General features: G+C 46.0%; 1 protein-coding gene across 1 annotated transcript; it reads left to right on the plus strand.

Annotated features, from left to right (window-relative positions):
- The first annotated feature begins 402 nt into the window (after positions 1-402).
- VCP (valosin containing protein) lies at positions 403-23,103 on the plus strand. The gene is made up of 17 exons (XM_054003628.1): positions 403-569; positions 4,634-4,745; positions 5,817-5,989; positions 7,752-7,894; positions 10,962-11,092; positions 12,805-12,936; positions 13,351-13,453; positions 15,184-15,317; positions 15,581-15,716; positions 16,733-16,845; positions 17,448-17,612; positions 17,720-17,842; positions 18,915-19,127; positions 20,469-20,777; positions 21,627-21,782; positions 22,093-22,247; positions 22,644-23,103. The coding sequence occupies exons 1-17, from the start codon at positions 553-555 to the stop codon at positions 22,747-22,749; spliced, it is 2,421 nt and encodes an 806-aa protein (XP_053859603.1). The 5' UTR covers positions 403-552; the 3' UTR covers positions 22,750-23,103.
- The last annotated feature ends 102 nt before the right edge of the window (positions 23,104-23,205 follow it).

Raw genomic sequence — 23,205 nt, forward strand, 5'->3', positions numbered from 1 at the left:
CGGCCATTCCCTGACCGTGAGCAGGAGCGAGGCTGCTTTGAGTGGCGGGAAAAGGCGCGCGTGCGCACCACGCCCCTTCCGATTGACCCTGCCCTCGGGAGCTGCTCAATCAGCGGCGGCTATGGAGGCGGGACTTCCCTCCCGCATGTTCCCGTCGGTGGCTCTTCGCCATTGGCCGTGAGGGAGCTGTCGCTCGAAGGGAAAGCCGCGCTGCGATTGGCCGAGGGAAGTGGCGCCTGGCTGGTGACGATTGGCCAGGGCACACAGAGGGGCGTGGCTAAGGCGGAGCCCTCGGTCTTTTTTTTTTTTATCGTTTCCCATTGGCCGAGACGGCGACCGGTCGGAATTTTCGATTGGCCGGCGCACGCTGTTGCTAGGCAGGCGAGGCGATGTGGGTGGGGCTCCCCTCGCCGATGAGTCGGCGCTGAGGCTCAACCAGCGCGGACGCTCCGAATTCGCCGCCCGCCGCCCGCGACCCCCGCGACCCTCCGGACCCCCCGCCCGCCCCGAGGAGCCGCCGTCCGCCGCCCCTCTCCCCCTCCCCGCAGCGCCATGGCCTCGGGATCCGAGTAAGTGCGGGCCCCGCCTCCTCCCCGCGGCCTAGGCCTCGCCGCGGCCTGGGCCCGGTCCGGCCTGCCCGCTTCACTCGGGGCGGCCCGCAGGCCCCAGGCAGGCGAAGGCGGTGCCAGAACGGGGATGAGCCGCTTCCCGCCGTCCGCCCCGCCACGGCCGGGCCTGGCCGGGAAGTGTCGAGTCATGGCGGGGGGGCGAGGCCGGGCCGGGCCTCCTGCCGTGCCACCGCCGGGCCTAGGGCCGCCCGCCCGGCGGGCCCTGAAGTACGGAGGGCTTTGTTTTCTAGACCCGTCCCGGGCTCCTCCTGCTCGCAGGGGCCCTGGAGCCGGGGCTGGCGAGTGACTCGGCGCTAGTCGAGGCAGACATATTGTGCCGGGCACGGCCGAGGCGATCGGTGGTGTGTTTCCGTCTCGGGTGTCTCGCCTCACTCTTGTTGGCTCTGCTCACTTACAGGCTGAGGATCGTCTTCCATGCTCCTCAGGAATGAGTAACAGTCTCTGCATGCAGCCCACGTGCATTTTGAGAGGAGTAAAATAAATAAAAAAAAAAAAAATTCCCAATCCAAGAATACTCGAAGTGACTTTTTGACTTCGCTAGAGGCACTTTTACTGTATTTTGGTGTTATTTGAGTATGTTTTCCTTTTTTTTTAACAACTCCTGGAATCCAAACCTGTTTGGCCCTGCAGGGTCACTTCCAGCGAGGTATGCCAGGCATTCTGTGTCTTCACTGGAAGTGACATTCCCAGACTCCGGTTGTGCAGCTGGGTGAGGTTAACAGTGTTTTTAAAAAGGGATTTCTACTTCAGCAAAGTTTTTCTCACCCACGCAGGAACCAGAAAAAGTTAGTTTGTAGCTGGAACACGGTTACTTTTTAGATGCCATTTTTTTGTCACAGCTGCTGGCAGCCATCTTGCTGAACCGAGCCTCAGCATGGCAAGTAGCATTCCAAAAACTAAAGCAGTGTGATTTCTGAAGGGATCCCTTTTTTCCTCTCCCAGCCTGTCTCAAACAGTGTTGAAAACTTGGCTTCTCCACCATGTGTCTAAACTCCCCCCATGGTTGTCTTGTTTCAGAGTCTGCAGTCAACACATAACTCAGATACTTCACTTGGGGATAAAAACGTTTTATGACTTTTTTTCTTTAATACCTACCTGGGAAAAGCAGTTCAGTCTGTAAATCAGATGTTCAGATTGGTAAAAAATTGCTCACAGGTTTTATCTGGGAAGTGATTTCACAAGGTGGTGGTAAAAAGTCATGGCAGTGTGCAGAGGAAATGGCTGATTTCACTTTGGTTACTGCAGCTGGAATCATTCTGGGAAGTGGCTTTTTCCTTATTTTTAGCACCAACTTGAAGTAACAGCTTGTTTCCTTATTTTAAGCAGGGCTTTGGAGGTTGGTTATTATTTTCAGAAAGATCACTAATTGGTAATGACTTTCTGCTCTTGTTTTTCATACCCTCCCATGTGATGCCTCTGGGCATTATCAGTTGCTGAATGAGGGGAGCTCTGACACAGAGAGAAACCACAGACTGGTGTAATTAAGTCCATGAAGCTGTGTCTGGGCAGGTTGAGGTTGGATATCAGGAAAAGGTTTATCCTGAAGGTGGTCAGTCACTGGAACAGGGTCCCCAGGGAAGTGGTCACAGCACCAAGCCTGGCAGAGTTCAGAAAGCATTTGGACAATGATCTCAGGTGCATGGTGTGATTGTTGGGGCTGTCCTATGCAGGGCCAGGAGTTGGGCTTGATAATCCTGATGGGTCCCTTCTAGCTCAGGTTATTCTGTGGTTCTCTACGTTGTAGAAAGTCCCCCTGGTCATTCCATGTGTGAAATGAGGCTGCTGAACTGCATTACTAAGGGAGAAAATGGTTGGCCTGTTTAATGGTTGGCCTTTAGGGCTAGTACATATCCAGCTCTCAGTTCTCAGAGAACTGTAGGTTCAGTTCCTCCATACTAAAACTTTTTTCTCTTATTTAGCAGAATCAAGTGGATTCTTGCTGTGTTCTTCTGCTCTGCTGTATGTCGGGAGCTATCCAAACTTTCTCTGCAATTTTTTGCAGCTTTTGTTTTGTGTAGAGTGTTGCTTGAAAAGCTTCCAGTTGTTACCCAGTTCCTCTACCGTTTGTTTTTGATCTGGTGTTCCAGGCTGGTTTTTTGGCTGTAATAGCAGTCCCTGCATCCTAAGGGACAGACATTTAGTTTCAGCAAAGTTTCATGTAGCCAAAGTCTGGCAGTGGTTTCTTATCAAAAGGCCTTGGGATTTGCATCTTGTGTGCAGAGGGAGGAGTTACAGTCACTCTGAATAACCCAAATAATGAATATTGTGTTTCCCTGGTGTCCCTTAGGTGAAATCCTGAAATCTGTTTGCTGGGTTAGTTTTCAGTGGCCAGGAGCTAATGAGGAGGTAAAGTCCTGACAAGTAGGTTGTTGGTTTTTATGCACTGTTTAACGGTAATTTGCCCTGATAATGTATTTGTTCAGTTCACTTATTGCTCTCTCAGTTTTCCTGGAAGTTGAAGGCTTTTTAGGATTCACAACAAGACCACATTTTTAGAGTGATTGTGGAATTCATGAGCCTTTTCCAAGATGTATCCAGCAGCTTTTATTGTGTCCTTTTTTGCTCAGACAATAGATCTGCAGTATTTTACCTCTTGCGCTCTTTAATAAAGAGAGAAAAAAGGTAACTTTCAATAGTGCTGGCAGTCCAGGAAAGAAAATGGTTTACAACTTTTGTTCACTTAAAATACTGTTGTCTGTGTTTTGCAACATGTTTCCTCTGCTGCCAGTGTTTAAGGGAAGCTTGAAAACCTTTTGAAAACAAGCTGGCTGCTCTCATGGACTTGCTTGGTATTGTTTCCCTTTTTACTTGTCAGAAAAGGGAGTCAGCACTGCATAACCTTTCTTGCAAAAGCCTCTGTCTTTAGGTGAGGAGGGACCTGGGTAACATCACACCATAGGTATGTCACCCCTCTCTAATGGACTCTTAAAAATGCAATGAACATGCCAAGTGCTGCCATTTCCACTCAAGGATTGGTTTCTTCTTGTCATTCTGTCTCTAAAAGGGTGAGATAGAGCCAAAGTTATGGCTGCTGCCATTGTCCACAAAGCTCCCTACTTTTTGCCAGTGCTTGCTGCTTGCTTAGGTCAGTGGAAGACTTTGTTTTTCTTTATTTTCTTTCAGAATCAAGTCAGACTATGCAAGGTTTTCTCTTCTGACCTTAGACATTGGCACAACCACATACTTGGAAAAAGTAGTCAGCCCACTGGGGGAAGCTACAGCACTCTACCCCTGTTATGTGTGGCTAGTGTACACCTTCCAAGAGTTCCTCAAGAATAAGTTGGTTCCAGTTCATATTCTGTCATAGAGTAAATTATTTGCTGTATTAGCTTTTGAAGGAGAACAGTTAATCTGCCCTTCTTCCATTTCCTTGATCTTTTACTTGCTCCTTTTTGTCAAGGGAAGCGAATTATCTTGTGTATTTCTTGTGGCATTATAGGCCAGAGCTACAGTGACTTTTGTGAAGTTACGGAAAACAGCTAAAAAAAGCCCAACACAAAATCGTTTTCTATAAGCACTTGAATATTGCTACAGCTTGCTAGGTTTAACAAACAGGCCTCGGCAGACTAAACTCTTACAACTCTTCCTGTCAGGGTTGCCACAGCATTGTTCTTTAACGCCGCTATTTATCTGGGATTTGACACCAAATAGACTTGAACTTTTGTTTTGTTGGCAGCAGTTACATGTGATTTCAGATGAGTCTGACTAATAAATTGAGACAAAACATCTTACAGTCAGCAAGATCTCACTGACCACTTCTTTTCATAGATAGCTTCATAGCTGTATCCCTTGGAAGCTCATAGTTACATTTACTGACAGAAAACATTCTCCCTTGAACTCCTGTAACTGATCCCTGGGAAGTAAAGTTCTCCTTTGTGGTACAAACAAGTAGAGTTTATAAAAGACAAGACACCAAAGAAACTTGTAAAAAGCGGAGATGAAAACAAGGGGTGACTGGCAGGGCCAGTATAATTCAGACTCATAAGCTGTGTTTTCTCTCCCAGCTCTAAAGCCGATGACTTATCTACTGCTATTCTGAAGCAGAAGAACAGGCCCAATCGGTTAATTGTTGATGAAGCCATCAATGAAGACAACAGTGTTGTGTCACTGTCCCAGGTGCGTCATCTGTAGAGGCAAAGCATTTAATCGGGTAATTTGCAAGCTGTTGCTGTCTATTAACTTGAAATGTAACTTTGCAACGTGAGTAGAAGTGTTTGCTCAGAAGCTACAGCTGTTACCACTGAGGGAGGGTTGTCTTGTTTCCTGACACTCCTCCTCGATAAAATGTTTTTTGAGCCTCAGTTTGTAGATTCAGTTAAGCTTGTGCCCTTCCTCTGGTTTCAGGATTAGCTCTATGTCGGAACCCAAGGTGTCCCTCAGACACTCTTGGATGTTCGGGGTCCAGGGCAGAAGCCTCTGAGACCCTGGCAGGCAGCCAGAAACCCCTGTGGCTTTGAGTTTGACCCATGGAACAATTTACCAACTTTGCAGGAAGAACAAGAAATCACAAAAGTTTAGATATTATAATAGAAGTAATCACAAAGTAAAAGGTAGGATTTTTGAGTGCTGTACAGGGGGGTTTTAGGCCTTGTACAGAGGGGTCTGAGTTTTGTACATGGGGGTCAGAGGTTCTAAGATGGAGGGATTTGGGCGTGCCCTGTCCTCCTTCTTTCTCCTTCCTATTCCCCATGTTCTTGGTGATGTTGGCACTCATAGATTGGTTTAGAGTAGAAAGCCACTGTTCAATATAGGTAATAGGCATTGGGGAAAAACTAAAAACATTTAATACGTAATGTGTGATATAAAAGATGGCACCAGCCCCTTGGGCGGGGGAGAGGAAGACGGAGGGAGACGGAGAGAGACGCAGAGGGAGAAGGAGTCAGGGAGAATGTCAGGAAGTCTGTGTGCCTTGAGATAAAATGGAATAAACTGTCTTGAGACCAGACGAGTGAAGACTACTGAGTCTTTCTTTGAAGGCACGGGTTGGAGGAGAGACTTTACCACCTCCCGGAGTCACCCCAATCTGGGGGAGACTCCGGCAGCTCTATACTACTGTAGTAAGAGTCTCTGTCCTCTGGATTTAGTATATCACTTCCAAGGTGTAATTTCTAAAGTCAAATAACTCTACCTCAAATGCTTGACTTCCTGTTTATTCAAAAGCTTGTTCTAACACTTTGCTGTTTACAGGCAAAGATGGATGAGCTGCAGCTGTTTAGAGGAGACACTGTCCTGCTGAAAGGAAAGAAGAGGAGAGAAGCAGTCTGCATTGTTCTGTCAGATGATACCTGCTCAGATGAGAAGATTCGCATGAATAGGGTTGTTCGCAACAACCTGAGAGTGCGCCTGGGTGATGTGATCAGGTGAGGACACAGTGTTACCTGTGGAAGACATTAGCAGCATCACACATTATCTCATAATACCTGAGCTGCCCTATTGCAAAAAGAAGTTAAAGCCTGTTAGAAATGAATGTGAGAAAAAAGGTGGAACAGCCAAATAGCAAGATTAAAAATGCCCCAAGGATGTTTATATTCCAGTTTTTGTTGTAAAAATCATTATTAAATTGGGAATGCTTAAAAAATGTTTCAGGGATTTTGTTGTGCAGCATTTTTGGGAAGTGGAATCATAAAATGCTTTGAATTGGAAGGACCTTAAAAGTAGTAGTAAAACTTGGAAATATGGATCTCTGCTTCTAACAGGAGACAGGTTCCCATTCTGCAATGGGAATGGGTAGAATGGTAGCATGTGAACATTTCCTGAACATAAAAATGGTAGTTTGCAGCTTTAAATATGGGAGAGCTTCTCCTCCTGAGCATTGTCTCTGAGAAAGTGAGGGCCTGCTTCTGACACCAGACTTTCTGAAGCGATATCTGTAATAATTTTTAAATGCAAAACGTGTTTCATACAAACTTAGTAGATGAGAGAAATGAGGCTGTTCCACCCATCCCTCTACCAACAAAAATGCAAGTTTTAAACACCGCTGTAATTGGTGTTTTGTGTTTGGATTTAAAGTAGAGGTGAATTCTTACTTTAACCTGGTGTGAGATTCCTGTTGTAGTCTAGTGTGACAGCCCATGCTCTCATCTTCTCTGTTAGCACTATGTCTGTATTGGTTCTCAGCTTCCCAAATGTATTACCAATTGTTTTGGTTCATTGCGAGGTCAGGGAATTTTTGCTCATTTGCCCTCAAAGATTTTCTTGCCAATCTTTAACTGCTTGTAGTGTTACTGTGTCCTGGTTTCTGCCAAAATCGCAGATTAATGTGCTAACACTTCCTGATTGTGGTGTGTCAAATATTTTCCTTCTAGGACAGTCTCTCTTCTCTTTTACCCTTTTACTATGTCCTCTCTGTAATGCATGTAGTAAAAGAATCCATTAGGAGTCTCTAATAAAAGTCACATATGAAAAGCTGTGTGCTCAGCTGCAGTTCCATGGCTTTTCTTAGCTGTTGAAGCCAATTTCTGCCACAGCTGGATACTTTGAGCTGTTGCTACAGTAGGCTGTTTTGCTACATTGCAAAATAATAACTATAGTATGTGTTTAAAAGGGGGAGGCGCTTTCAGCCTTTAACCTACTCATGAGCCTTCATAACGTGGGACTGACCTACACATGGCTGCAAAGGTGTTCACCCCTGGTTGGTACTCTGAGAGCCTTTGCCTGGAATCAGTTTTATGAGCAATAGGGACTCTGGGCACTGTAGTGAGAAAGAGGAGGGAAGAAAGTGTTTTCCCCAACTCACTTTTCCTTGCAGCTGGTTTTACAGTAGCTTGCTGATATAAAAGCTACTTCACGACTCTCACCAGTCTTTAGGCTACATTTGAGATGTGTGAATGTGGAGAGGGGGTCTGCAGAAAAGCAGAAGGGTAGGAGGAAGCTATTAAACTCTCCAGTGGTCCTGGACAGGGCTGAAAGGAGTGAAGGCAGGCATGTGCTACGAAGACTAGCTCTTGGTGGGTATGATTTTTGCCTTGTCAGCACTGAAATATTTCTGTGTGAGTAGGAAGTCTCACTAGGGCTTTTGATAGTCTTTGGATGTTCTTTCCTGGAAAGAGGCATGTCTTTTCTTGTCCAGGTGTAACACTGAGGTGCAAGTCCAGCTCTAACTGGAGTTTTCTTGTTTTGCAGCATCCAGCCTTGCCCAGATGTGAAATATGGCAAACGTATTCACGTGCTGCCAATTGATGACACGGTAGAAGGGATCACAGGGAATCTGTTTGAGGTCTATCTCAAGCCCTACTTCTTGGAAGCTTATAGACCCATCAGGAAAGGTAATAATGCCTGTCATTGAAGTCCTCACGGCCACAAGTGTGAGCTAGTCCTGAAACTAAATATGGAGAATTTCTAGAAGTTTGCACAGATCTCCATGAAGCATTAGAACAGCATCTGTAGGGACTTTGCTAGTGGTGATTTAAATTTTCAGTAATCTTCAGAAGAAATGATTGCTGCTGCTGGCTGGCAGAGCAATTCTGCATTTTTTTTTAGCTATATAAAATGAGAGAACATCAGAAAGGCTCAGGTGGAACTTGGGAGAAAATCTTACTAAACTAAGTCGCTGCCATGTGATGTAATTGGTGAGTTGCCTGCATATTAATCAGTTGGTTTGGTTTATGTTGTGCTTACCCAGTTTCATCAGAGTCCATCCTTCATTAATGTAGTAATTGAAGGAGCCTCAGGTTCAGATCCCCACATCTGGAGTGGTGGAGTTGGCTGCAGTGAGGTGCTGAATATAGCTGCCATAGCAGTGATCATAGCATGTAACAATTAGAATAATGAAATTTTGTTAATTTCCTACTCTCATCTAAAATCAAATCACCCTGACCCATACACTGGGCTTTTCCATCCTCCCACATCGCCCACAAAGTGCACCCAGGTCCTTGAGGAAAAGCAGAACAATGCATGGAAAAGCAGAACCATGTGTGGGGTTTGCCTTTGCCGGAGGCAGCAGTGACCCAAACTGTTTTTCCCAGCATATTTTTTATGTACAGTACAGCAACTTTGTCTCCTTCTACAGTATGTAAAAGTGTTGGTTGGGGAGGGGCAGTCACCAGGCGGCTTTTGCTCAATGTGTGTCCAAAAGTTTGCTGGTTCCCCCAGCCTTTGCTCTCCCATGTAGTCATGAGCAGTCCATTGCTTCATTTGGTTTTCCAGAGGCTGGTGCATGATAGGGAATGCAATACACCCTCTGAAAACAATGCTTTGCCTGTCCCTGGGAATGGAGTAGCCTCAGTGCCTGATGTTTTGTCATCAGGTCCAAAGACTTTTTTCCTCCTAGAGTATGGAATAATATGGAACAAGCTTCCAGTGTGCTGGGCCAGGTCCCAGCACGTTGCAGTGATTTGTGTATCTCTGGAACTGCCAGCATGACAGCACAACTTTTCCCACATATTTACTAGTTTTTCAGGATTCTACACTTGTTCAGCACTGATATTCCAAAATGTTTTAGGTAGTCACTGGCCTGGACACTTTCCCCTGATGTTCTTAAATATATTAACTGTAAACAAGACCTGAATCATATTCAGCAACATGCTGTTTCACAGCACCAAGCTTGCCAGGATTCCAGAAGGATTTGGACAATATCCTCAGGCACATGGTGTGGTCCTTGGGGCTGTCCTGTGCAGGATCAGGAGTTAGACTCAGTGATCCCCATGGGTCCCTTCCAACTCAGGAAATTCTGTGATAAGAACCAGGCTGGCTTCAGATGTATTGAAAGGATATTAAAAATCTTTAAAATGCTCAAATGCTACTGTAATCAGCCTGGGAAGGAAGACATCCGGAAGGAAGAAATTGGGAGGGAGATGTAGGAGAGGTGCAGTTACCAATGGTTCCCAGTGGATGGCTCCCGAAGTACAGAGCAGATGGCAGTGCTCAGTTCACTCCTCAGATTCATCTCAGGACCAGTGGCTCCATCTCTTCATAAGCCACTACAGCAAAGAGCAACACAAAGATCACGTTAGCCCAGGCAGCAAGGACAATAAACCTCACCACAGGGGACACCTACACCGAGTGAGGTGTTAAAAACACACCCTGAGAACAAGCACAAATAAACACCATCACCACCTACTATTATATACTGAATGCTTATAACAAATTTGGCTTAACATGTTCTGCTCAGATCTTTTATTAGGCCAACCCTTTTCCCCCGTGCTGGCTGCCAAGAAGGACTGTTGTCCTTTGATCCCAGCATGTTCCTAAATACCAGACAGCTACTCATTCCCCACCCAGACGTGGGATGGAGAGCAGATCAGGAAAAAGGAGAAACTTGCAAGTTAAGAACATTTTAGTAATTGAAACAAAGTAAAATATAATAATAATAATAGTAATGGAAAAGACAGGGGATGAAACCCAAAAAGACAGATGTTGCACAACACCTGAGACAGTTGCTCACCACCTGCTGAATGATGCCCAGCCTGTCCCTCATCAGTATGTGATGTCTCCCAGTGAAATCCCCATAGTTTTTGCACTGGGCATGGTATTCTATGGCATGGAATATCCCTTTGACCGATTTGGGTCAGCTCTCCTGGCCGTGCTCCCTCCTGGTTTGTTGTGCACCTGCTCCCTGGCAGAGCATGGGAAACTGACCAGTGCTTGAGTAAGGGTAAGCACTGCTGAGCAACAGCTGAAACATCAGTGTGTTATCAACATCATTCTCAACCGAATCCAAATCACAGCACTGAACCAGCTACTAGGGAGAAAATGAACTCTGCCCCAGATGAAACCAAGACGTGTACCAACTGGCACCCTGACTAAATTCACTTCTTCAGAGTAATTTAAGGAATAACTGGGAGGGTGAGTAGAAAACGAAGTGCACTTTTGAGGTTGTGTTCATGACACTTCTGCTGTACCATAGATGGAAGTACACTATAGACACAAGTCGAAGTTAGGCAGGGTCTGTAGCCCAGTGCAGCCAGGAGTCACAGTGCAGTGTTATATATTATTCTTCTTCTGGAGATAAACAGTTATAACTAGTATCAACTAGTTACAATAAATTCAAAATGAATTTTATTGAGTTAGGGCTTTTTGCCTCTTTAAAAAAGGTTAAATTGAAATTAAATGGAAAAAACCACGTGATTTCTTGCCTTTGTGTTTTGTATTTGGGCAGGGTATTCTTTTCTATTGTTTGCAGTTTTTTACTGGATGAAAGTTGAGAACTGAAACAGTGCTCAGGCTGTTGCAGTGGATGCAGCTCTTGAGTTTAACATGCAAAACAGTGGTATAAATGCCACTGTGTCTGCCTGTGTGACCGACTTCCTTAAACTCTGGGGCTGCTGGTCTTACAGGGGTTGACATTTTGCAGATGTGGGTTGAAAGAGGCCACTGACGTGTGGGGTTTTACAGGTGACATCTTCTTGGTGCGTGGAGGAATGCGTGCAGTGGAGTTCAAAGTGGTGGAGACAGATCCAAGCCCGTACTGCATAGTGGCTCCAGACACAGTGATCCATTGTGAGGGAGAGCCCATCAAACGGGAGGTGAGCAGAACCCTGCCATGTGGTTCTCCTGCTGGATCTCCTCTGTCCAAAGCCTGATTCTGGGACAGTGCTTGAGGGCAGCAGTGTTTGCAGTTCCTGTTTTGACATTTTATCTACTGAATGTAATGGTCAGAAACTCTGGTTTCAGGAGATGTGCTGCTGCTGAAGGTAGTCAGAGAAAGGTACTTCCAGTGTTTTCCTCATACTTCCAGTGTCTTTCCTCATATGCTGAAAGCACCAGGGGGTAGGTTTGCTGATGAGATGCCATGCATTGGCAGCAGCTGTTTTGCATCTGCTTCCAGATATTTCACACTGTGCTTGGATGCATCTTTTGATTCCGGTGTTCCCTTGATCCATAGCAGAGAGCTTACAATGGTGTTAAATTTCATACCATGTGAAAAGAAAATAATAGGCACTCTTTCTGAGAGAAAATTGAAATCCTCAAACAGTTTACATTAAAACAATAAAAATTCCCCAGTTCATTAAGGTGTCTAGCCTTGAGTGTTACAATCTTGTGGCTGCCCGAGGGGCTTATCTGACAGGTTTTTGCAACCTTACTGTACGGAGTAGGAAATCTGAGGGAAATGAGCTGAGGTGGGTGCGTACTTCATAGAATAAGTACCTTTTTCTGCCTGCAAATAGTATGAGTGCTGGTTTGTTGTTAGCTGCCTTCTGAAAAACATCTCTGTGACCCTTGTGAGACTGCACCTGGGCACTCCATGCATCCCACTTGGCCTTTTCAGGGCACAGCAGAGATAGATAGGAGTAAGTTCAGCCTAGGCCACAAAAATTATGGAGAAGCTGGTGGTCAAGAATGAAGGAAGAGGGACTGGGATCATGGGATAATGCAGCCTGGAGAAGGGAAGGCAAAGACCTACTGGCAACTGCCTGATGGAAAGGGATAGATGACCAGGCTTCTTCTGAGAGCTGTGCCCAGGGACATGACTGGATGCACTAGCATAAGCTGGATCAAGGGAAATTCCCAGTAGATACTTGGAAAACTGTTTCTCCCAGTCCTGGAGCAGAGCCCAGATAGGGCAGAAGTCTCCAAAATTGAGACCTTCAGTGCTTGTTAGGTCCAGCCCCTAAGTGACCTGCTTGAGGCAGGTGGGACTTGAGCTGAGCCTCTCTGAGATTCTAGGCTATGTTATTATTTTAGTGTGGCCTAAATAACTGAGGCCAATTAAGGTTTGGACAGGTGATTGGATAGATACCGTGAAGGAAGAGTTGATTACAACTGATCTTGCCCATATGTCTAGACCTTAACATTCTCTGCTAATTGGAGTCAGTCTCAAAAGGTAACACTGTACCTGAGTAACTGGCAGTTAGAATATGCCAAATAGTTAGATAGTATTTAATCTAAGGAGTAAGTATATTTTATACTGACATTGTCTCTTGTTACTTCCATTAGCCCCATCAAAGAGTCACAGAGCTTGTTTTGTGTTGGAGTCTGTAGGGAACCTGGCAGCAGAGGCTGTCATTCCAGAGGGTGGGTTTCAGTGAAGTCTGAGTATGTGCAGGCAATTCTCTTTGTATGTCTGGGAAGACAGAGCTAAGAATCAATTATAGAAGACATCAGGAAGACTTGAAAGGGAGAATCTCAAGACAGGCAAGAAATGTCTAAAAAGCCATATTCCTGGTTTCTGTATACTGGGAGGGGTTGTTGAACTATTGTTTTTACTCAGATGTTTTATGTATTTCCTCCCGGGTAGGATGAAGAGGAGTCGCTGAATGAGGTGGGCTATGATGACATTGGTGGCTGCCGGAAGCAGCTGGCTCAAATCAAGGAGATGGTGGAACTTCCCCTCCGACACCCTGCTCTCTTCAAGGCCATAGGGGTGAAGGTAGGTCTCCACATGCAGGTGGATAAGTAAGCTTGCCCTGGGAGATGTCTCTCCACAACAGAGATTTAGGAGGTATTGGAGAGGGGAATAAATAACTTGTGGTGTAGGTTTTTGGGGTTTTTTTTATGCTGGTCTTTGGAAGGTATTTGCTTACATGTTCTGGACACAGACTGAAACACTGGCATCTTGTAAAGCAGAGTGATGCTTTGAATCAGCGCTGCCAGTTACTGGCAAGGTTTTTGTTGTGTGTTGTTTGAAGTAGTAAAGGGTGTTGATAGCAGTGCTGACATGGCAGCTGTTGCATGAGTTTGCATCACAATTTCAGACTGGCATTATCAAATGCTTACAAATTCACTGTGAAGCTGCTTAAGCAGTTAGATACTCACAACCTAAGTCCCTTGCCTTTGTCCTCAGCCTCCACGTGGGATCCTGCTGTATGGTCCTCCTGGCACTGGTAAAACACTGATTGCCCGAGCAGTGGCCAATGAAACCGGGGCATTCTTCTTCCTGATCAATGGTAAGTTTTGTGGCTGCTTTGGCCCCAGGTCTGCTGTGTGCTCACTTGTCCATCTTATGGTGAGGAATGGTGTTAATAGGGCTCATAGAGCCACATTATCTTCCTGACATCTTTCCTTACCTCTTTCAAGCATGCCTCTGGGGATACTTGGAAGCCCTTTGTATGGAAGTATCTGTAGTGAAGCTTCGTGAAGCTCGATTGTGTTGTAGCAGAGTGCTTGGAAGATTGTGCTGAGACACAGGGGTTTGGTGTCTGTTTGTCCATTTGTGTTGGTGAAGGCAGAACTGACAGGGCTTCTGGCTTGGCTCCCACCATGTTCCATTCAGAAAAGAAGCTGTTGCTGTGGATTCCTCTTTCCTGTCAAGTAAAGCAAAAAGACCTCTTTTGTTTCACAGTACCTTATTTGGAAGGAACTTCCCTGAAAACTATGAGATCCTTTGGACTTAGCTACAAGTGACAGAATTCCTATTGATAAGTCTCACCTGTAGCAGTTGAGGTGGCTACTAGTTGATACCTAGTAAGGACCAGATTCTGAATTTTCCACACTGCTTTTCTGTCCCATTTCAGTTGGTGCTGGAATAAGAGAACATTTTTACTGAAGGAATGCAGCTTTCTTCTCAGATTTCAATCATGTGACAACGAAGGCAAAGGACAGTATAACATAGCACAGCAGTGACCGGCAGTAGGATTAGGGACTTGATTTTATCTCAAGAGAGTGGATGTAAATGGGCTAATTTTAGCCACATGTCACCCCGTCATATACTTCCTCAAGTGTGTGGAAGCTGTCACTGAATGCTAATGCACCAGCCATTTCTTTAGATACTTGTACATCTATTGCATAATAAAAATCACGCTGTCAGAGTTAGCGATGCATTCGCTGCCTGCTGGCCCCAATCCGGAGCTGCAGGCAGCACTGCAGACAGAGCTGGTAAGAACTAGTGAGTTACCTGTAATGAAATATTCAGAGCACCTGCCCACACCTGTGTCTCTGCAGCTGGCAGCTGTCTGTGCCTGAGGGCCAGGTTTATTTTTCTTGGATCCTTCAGAAGCATGTTTTCCCTTCATTACCACTGCCATCAGCATGATTGCAAAATCTGTAAAAACAGAATAAATCTCTACACCTGCACTAAAGTTCAGCAGTTGTAGATGTCAGGAGAATGCTGTCCATCCATTTGGGATTGGTGTGCTTGCACAGTTCAATTTTGTATTTAACCTTTGAGAGGAGATGGGGGTTGTGCTTTTGTTTGTTCATGGTTGGTTTTCTTGACTTTTTTAAACTAATTTATAGGATCATACAGAGGTAAATATATACATGTGTAATGTAAGCCAAAGATGGCTTCACAGAGGTTTTTCCTTCCCTATCCTGGTAATTCATCACCTTATAATTTGATTGCTTCTCTTGCAAGCTAGGACTGGCATTAACTGTGTGTGGTGGCACATTACAGAGAAGCTCACCAAGTGTGAAATAGGGTAAGGAAAGAGGCAGCTAAAGGTAGCTCATTGTCTAGTGCTGTGTTCTCTTAGAGTAAACTGGAAACACCAAAATAATGATAGAAACTAATTCTGCATGCTGGTCTTTCAGCTGCAGATTTAGTGAACTTGATTGATACTATTTGCTTTGGCTTGAAATATAGCTTGTCCCATGTGGATGTTACACTAAAAATATTCAGCTGCATGTTTTTGGGGCTAGCTGCCTCTCTTCTGAGTGGCACAGCATTGCTGTTTTTTAGGTCCTGAGATCATGAGCAAGCTGGCTGGTGAGTCTGAGAGCAACCTGAGGAAAGCCTTTGAAGAAGCAGAGAAGAATGCTCCTGCCATCATCTTCATTGATGAATTGGATGCCATTGCTCCTAAGAGAGAGAAGGTAAAGAGAACCTGTAGGAGGTTAATTAGCATGTCCTTTTTTTTTTTTTTTGGTAGCAGCTGGCATGAGTCCCTGCGTTTCACTACAGGGTAAAGCAGCATTTCTTTAACACCTGAATTCAGTTGGACACCAGGAGGGTTAGATACAGTTCATGACATTTGTTGCCATTTTGCGGCTGTTTGTATCTGCCGGCTCTGATACAGTGCTGGCTGCCGTGCTCCTTGTAGAGCTGCTGGTGTCAGCGCTGCTTTCTGTCCCCGCAGACACACGGGGAGGTGGAGCGTCGCATCGTGTCTCAGCTGCTGACCCTCATGGATGGGCTGAAGCAGAGGGCACATGTGATCGTGATGGCAGCCACCAACAGACCCAACAGCATCGACCCAGCACTCCGGCGATTCGGTAACCACCCCGGCCCTCTCTTCCTTGTGTGTCACACACTTTGTGACAGGCCATGCTTCAGGGGCCCCATAAGGATTGAGCAGAAAGTCGTGCTGAACATGTGTTACATAAACAATTGACTTGTCTCCAGCTCCTTGCTAGAAATTATTTTCTGGGCTTGCAGCCTTTGATGTAATTTTCTGTGCCATGTTAGGTGACAATGTGTAGGAATAATACTTGGAAGTGGGAAAAGTGTACTAGCTTTAGGTGAAGTATTTCAAGACACACTTAAGGAGGAAATGCCTAAGGGGATGTTCATGCATTAGACTGCAGAAGGCTTTGAATCACCCAATTCGGGTTTCTTTTATTAATGAGCTGTACAGTAATTTCTGAGACTCAGGTTTTCAAAACATGAATGTCTGGTGTATGACCAGCTGGTAGAGTCTGTAATAGCAAAACTGTCAAGTGTGCAGGGGGAACTGACCTCTTACATGTGTAGTGAGCCCTTTGAAAGTACAGCTGTGGCTGGAGGAAGAATAGAGGTATACTATATATAGAGATATACTATCTAATATCTTAGATAATATTGCAGTGGTGCCCTGTTTTCCTCATGTGTTTCACCACTTGGGTAATGCTGTGAAGGTTCTAAAAAATTAAATCAGTATTTTTGGACTCTTGTGATAAGGACACAAAGATAGAAATAAACAAAAAATGTCTCATAGTATGTTGGTTCAGTGAAGCCTGTTTTCCCAAATATGCGGCTCAGAAAAAATTAGTAAATGTGCAATGCTTTGTGCTGTATAATCCCAAGGTCTTACTGTTAGTCTCACAGTAGTCTCACTTTCCCTAAGTGCTAATGCCTTTCCTCCTTTTCTAATCTGTCTCTTCTACTGTGCTGGTAGATGTTGCAGGCAAACCCAAAACCCTGTCATTTTCTGAAATTTTGTGGAAAACATTTGCTCAGTCAGAGAAAGGCAGCAGCTGCAGCTCTTGTGGTGTGCAGGATCAGCAGCTCAATGTGTGCTTGTACTCCTCAGGTCGTTTTGACAGAGAGGTAGATATTGGTATCCCTGATGCCACCGGGCGCCTGGAGATCCTGCAGATCCACACAAAAAATATGAAACTGGCTGATGATGTGGATCTGGAGCAGGTGAGTATTGTGCCATTAGGAAAGATTGTCTCATTCCCAGTGCTCTGTTTCGTGGTGGAAGAATTGTTAAGGCTTGATTTTACAAGTGCAGTGGCTCAATTAGGACAGCCTGGAACTGCATGAAAGGGTGATGATCCCTGGGATTCCTTCTGACCAGTTTACTAGTGACCAAAAGTCCTCACTCACTAGTTAGGAATGGCACGGCTAAGTGAAACAAATGTATATCGTTCCAATCTGGAAGTGCCTTGTCACTGGGTTTGTTTGCTGTGTATTGCTTTTAAAAGTACAGCAGTCCTGAAAAAACTCACACACAGCTTGGTGAGCATGGTGGTGTCACTGCACCACCTGTAAGCTGGATGGTTCCTGTCATCTCTGTCCTGAATGAAGAACTGCAGTCCTCAGGGTTACCTTTCTAAATTCCAGATGCAGATTGGATCTCTAGTAGGCAGTAGAAGGCACAGTGTCTTCGCCTGAGTGTTAGCACTTGTCTTGAATGTGCAGCAAAGCCCTGGTGTGGCTCTTCTCCCTTCCCAGTGAGGGACCAGAGCATGTGTTGCCCTTGCTTGTATCCCTGTGAGTCATGGTCAGTGCTCTGCTTTCAGGTGGCAAATGAGACCCATGGCCATGTTGGTGCTGACTTGGCTGCTCTTTGCTCAGAAGCTGCTCTTCAGGCCATCAGAAAGAAGATGGATCTCATAGACCTAGAAGATGAAACCATTGATGCTGAAGTGATGAACTCTCTGGCAGTGACCATGGATGACTTCAGGGTAATGCAGGACTGCCCCATATTCTTCTGGGTGAAATTAATTGCTTCTCTGAAGCAAAAGAATGGAACATGTTACAATTCATATAATACTGTTTCTTCTAACAACAGTGGGCTCTGAGCCAGAGCAACCCTTCTGCTCTTAGGGAGACTGTGGTGGAAGTGCCACAAGTTACCTGGGAAGATATTGGTGGCCTAGAAGATGTAAAGAGGGAACTCCAGGAGCTTGTACAGGTAAGGCTTTACAACAGATTTTTTTGCCTAGCCAGCTTAAAAATATAATAATCTAGAATATCTTTAGTTTCCTGTTTGGGCTTCAAACAGAGTAAATGTAGAGGCTTTATGGCATCTACTTGTAATGCACTGTAAATACCAAGCTGTTCCATCTTAGTGAGCTTGGGGAAGAAGGCGCTGGGAAGCAGCATTATGTTCTCCTGAGCTGAGTCTGCTGTGGCATTTTGTGTAGGTGTTGTGCAACATGCAGAAACAGCCACACTTCTGCTGCTTAAGTGGAGACAAGCAGTAGGACCACTGCTGAGAATCATCCTACATGGTAGCTTTATCTGCCAGGCAATGGATGAAAGCACTCATACAGAGAGCTTCTGAAGGGCTCCCCATCAGCCTTAGCACAGGGACAGGTGAGAAGTAATTGTGAAACCTCTACAAAAGGAAAGAATAGGACAAAATGTTGCAAATGACCTGTGCAAACTCCAGGTGTCTGCACTGGCATGGTTTGGATTGGACACATTCCTGCTTTCAGCTGGTGCTGTAGAAACATCCTGTCTGTGAATAAAGGAATCTAAATTTTCAGTCTAACTTTCTGATGTTAAAATCATCACCTGTCTTGTATATGACCTCATTGCTGAGGATAAAGGCTCACATCAAGACACTTCGCTGTCTCTGGAGAGCAGAGCAAATAGATTAGGTAATGAGCTGTTGTTCCCTTTTGCTTCTGCAGGGCAGAGTGAAGCTGAGGTTAAGTGTGCTGTAAAGTACTAAACTGGTACTTGGGAAAGTACTGAACTGTTCCTAGAGATAAATGGGTTGTTCTAGGCACCTTTCCAAACCAGTGTCCACTTAAAAACTGCAGTGGCACCTGGCAAGCATCTTGTGTTTAATCCACCAGAAATCTCAGGTTGTGCTTCTGGTAGAACCAAAACTGACTCAGAGAAATGTGTCCCTTCCCCTGAGAGAGGACTTGGATTGGATGATCTTTTGAAGGTTCCTTTCTACCCAAACCATTCTGTACTTCTAAGATAGCCTATTGTGGCTCATCATGAGAGGTTTTTGTTTTGTTCTCTTTCAGTATCCTGTGGAGCACCCAGACAAGTTCCTCAAATTTGGCATGACCCCATCAAAAGGGGTTCTGTTCTATGGGCCACCTGGCTGTGGTAAGACACTGCTGGCCAAAGCCATTGCCAATGAATGCCAGGCAAACTTCATTTCCATCAAGGGGCCGGAATTGCTCACCATGTGGTTTGGTGAGTCTGAAGCCAATGTACGCGAGATCTTTGACAAGGTAAGTGTTTCTCCTCCTCTCTGTACTGTCTTTGTGCTGAGGTATCCCCAGAATTTTGTCTCCACTGCATCTGTCTTACTGGTTCTCCTTTGTGTCTTCTGTGTTTTCCCCACTTGCACTGAGAGCAGGAGCTCTTTCCTGGTGTTGGAATTAATCCTCTTCAGCAACATAGCTGTTGAAACTCTTTTCCCTGACTACAGTTGGCATCTGTCAGTAGAGGGTGATAAATTCCCCCAGTGCCTTTGGCAGAGGCTATGGTTAGGAGGGCACATGTATGCTCCACACCCCTGGAAACTTTGTTTAATATCTCATTAACTGTCATAATCTACAGATTTTCAGAATATCCTATGGGTTCTTGTCCTCCAATATACACAATTTAGAAAGGAGCGCACTCCTGCTCACTTGTCCCATAGTGTCATCTCCTGTCCCAGAAGGTGTCTGCATGGATTATCCTGTGAATCCTTGCTCTTTTGGTGAAGGATGGTGCAATTAGAAAAACATTGGCAGGAAAGTGGAGAAAAATTTAGGTGGGAAGGAACCTAGAGACTGTCTAGTTCAGCTGTTTGTCCAGAACAGGGAGGTAACTTTGAAATTTCATCAGCTCAGTGCATTGAGTTCTGGAGATGTGTGAAGGGTGGAAAATCCCTGATCTCTCTGGGTCTCTGTGCTGGTGTTGGAGCACTCTCATTGTGAACAATTTCTTCCTTATTTCTTACTGGGATTTTCTCAGCTGCTTACAGCTGTGTCTCCAGGTCAAGAGGCTTCCAACACCCTCCAGGGTAGGGGCTGGAGAGGTGTGCATGAGTGAGGGCTGCAGCAGGCACCTCCTTGTGCCTGTGGTCTTTTCTCCTTTCACTGCACACTGTGAAGAAAGATCCAGCTCCCTAGAACTATTCATTATGTAGCTGGAGACAACAGTTGGATTTCTTCTTTCCATTGGATATATCTCACCTGCTTCAGTGCCTGGATTTCTTCTTTCCATTGGATATATCTCACCTGCTTCAGTGCCTGAATAACCAGTTGACATCTTCAGGTCTTGCAGGGAGAGTTCTAGTCCAGCAAAATGGCTCCTTTTTTTACTCTAGGCATTGGAGTTAACTGCTTTTCTGCCTGGTTCACAATGTTCCCACTTAAGGGAAATCCAACTTGTTGTTCAGGAGAATTTAATGGAGGGGTTGTGTGATAAGAGAGTGCTCTGGAGCAGCTCTTCCAAGCTCTCCTTGTGAACAGCTTCTGGTACTCCTGAGCTGTGTTAATGGTGAGGAAGGCTTAGCGTGAAGTCAGCACGCTCCTTGTTAGGCAGTATTAGCATGTAATAATGGTGCCCACTGCTTTTTACAGGCTCGCCAAGCAGCCCCATGTGTGCTCTTCTTTGATGAGCTGGACTCCATCGCTAAGGCCCGAGGTGGGAATATCGGCGATGGCGGCGGTGCTGCAGATCGTGTCATCAACCAGATCCTGACTGAGATGGATGGCATGTCCACCAAGAAAAACGTCTTCATCATCGGTGCCACCAACAGGCCAGACATCATTGACCCAGCCATCCTGCGCCCCGGCCGCCTGGATCAGCTCATCTACATCCCCCTGCCCGATGAGAAGTCCAGGGTTGCAATCCTTAAAGCCAATCTGAGGAAATCACCAGTTGCAAAGGTAGAATCTGCACCCTGACTACTTCTGGCTTGGGTTTGCTGTGTGCTGCTTGTGTTCTTCACAAGCTGTGGGCAGCACAGAGGTGTCGAGACTCATCTGTATAGTAGAATGGGAGAGGAAGCTGGAGCTCTGAGGTTAGATGTCAGCAAAGCCAGAAACTGGTCTGCCAGCACAGCAGCTCTTTGTCACATAATGGGGTTCTGCTCGTGGTGCAGGATCAGGAAAGCCTATTTTGGTGAGGTGGAAAACATTCCTGCACTCTGGGAAAAAAGTCTAGAACACACAAGTGTGAAATACAAATTGAAGAGGAGCTGTTGCAATGAGTTGTTGCTGATCCCTGTCATAGGCAAGAGCTGTGTCCCTTGCCTGGGAAGAGGCAATAATGCAGCTGAGAGTTAAAGAAAAACAGACATGAAGTGGGAGCCCCAGCTTTTTTATGCCAAGCTTACCTACTTAGTTTCAAAGGAGGTTGCGGTAATACCCTCTCAACTGAGGGGGAGGAGAGGAGGAGGTCAGCTGTCTTGGTCTGCTTGTGTCCCATTTCTGTTTCCAGTTTGATGGTGTTTGCTTGACTCCTCGTGCTGAGACCTGAGCAAGTCATACCCTAAATCTGTAAGTGCAGAGGCATTTACAGCCACTTCATGGATTCTTGGTGGGTGTGAGGAGTGTAGCCTGCTTTTGTATGTGGTTAAGTTTTCCTGAAAACGAGAATCTCAACAGCTGATCTTTCCAAAATTGGCTATTCTTAAGGCAGCACCATGATACCCTAGGATCTAAAGACACCTCTCTGTCACTTGAGGATATGAGGTGTAAAGGAATGGCCTCTCTTCCTTTTTTATTTTTCTCTAGGACGTTGACCTGGATTTCCTGGCGAAGATGACCAATGGCTTCTCAGGGGCTGACCTGACAGAAATTTGCCAGCGTGCCTGCAAACTGGCCATCCGTGAATCCATTGAGAGTGAGATCAGGCGAGAGCGTGAGAGGCAAACCAACCCTTCTGCCATGGTGAGTGGTACACTGAGCTCTCCCATCCCACGTGTGTGAGGTGTGATGTGTTCCTCTGTCATCTTCGGGGATGAGTGGGTTCTTGTGCAGAGCGTGGAGCTGGAGCACTTTGTTCTCTTCTTGTGGGAGGTTGAGGACTCTCCTGGGATACCTCATGGTCAGTATTGCTCAGGAGGTTCCTTCTGCAGCCCTGACTCATGCACACCTCTCCATCCCCCACCTAGGAGTGTGTTGGGAGCCTCCTAACCTGGGGGAAGCTGTGAGCGGCTGTTGGGCCCACAGCTCACCTGGTCCCTCTGTCCTGCTGCAGGAGGTGGAGGAGGATGATCCAGTTCCTGAGATCCGCAGAGATCACTTTGAGGAGGCCATGCGCTTTGCTCGCCGCTCTGTCAGTGACAACGACATCAGAAAATATGAGATGTTTGCACAGACCCTACAGCAGAGCCGTGGCTTTGGCAGCTTCAGGTACCTGTAGGATGTGAGGGCTGGGCAGTGTGGCTGAGCCAGCCCCTGAGCCCAGCACTGGGGCAGATTTCTGATGGGTTCTGAGTAACAAACCTCTTTTGCACTGCACATTCCCATTCAGCCTTGAGCATAGAGCACCACGACACAGCATGGTGGGTGTAGGCTATGCTGCAGGTTGGTTGTAGCTGCTCTGTTGGCGCACCCGAAGTCCCTTTTTTCCTTTACCTCAAGCGACAGCCAGGAGCCATGAGCTGTTTGGCCTTCCCTAAGGCTTCATCCCGTTCCTTCTTGCCCATCCTAGTTGTCACTGGGGGTTGGCGCAGAGGGAGGGGATGGTGCTGAGCTGCAAGGAGGCTTTTGAACATCTTCTTTCCTGTCCTGCACTTCTGCATGCAGGTTCCCATCTGGCAACCAGGGTGGCGCCGGTCCGAGCCAAGGCACAGGAGGTGGCAGCGGGGGCAACGTGTACAGTGAAGACAATGACGACGATCTCTACGGTTAACTCGCTGTCCTCAGTGGACCAAACTCCACATCAGGCCACGTTGTACAGGATAAAATCCAATGTTCAGTGGACTCTTGGCTTCTTCATTCCTCAGTCAGAACAGTGTAGCTGCACGTCAGACTTCGTACAGGGAATGTTTTCTGCAAACACAAATCCAGAGCGGTGTTCAGTTGGGAGGCAGACAGTGAATTAACAAGGAGGGAAACTGACTTAATTTCTGAGAAATTTCTGTTCTAGTTTATGTGGCAGAATCAACAGCTTTAGCAAGGGTACAACGCTAGCCTGTATTAAAAAAAGTAAAACCCCCACAAAAAATAATAAAAAAATTAATAAAAATCAGTCCCTTTGTGTGGAGCCGGCACTGTCTAAACCCGTGTCTGGTGCTGTGGGAGCACTCCTTGCTCTGCTGGAGCCCATCTGTGTGTGTGCTGTGGACAGGGCTGCTCTTCATGCTTA

This window comes from Vidua macroura, chromosome Z (assembly GCF_024509145.1).
Source record: "Vidua macroura isolate BioBank_ID:100142 chromosome Z, ASM2450914v1, whole genome shotgun sequence".
Lineage (NCBI taxonomy): Eukaryota > Metazoa > Chordata > Aves > Passeriformes > Viduidae > Vidua > Vidua macroura.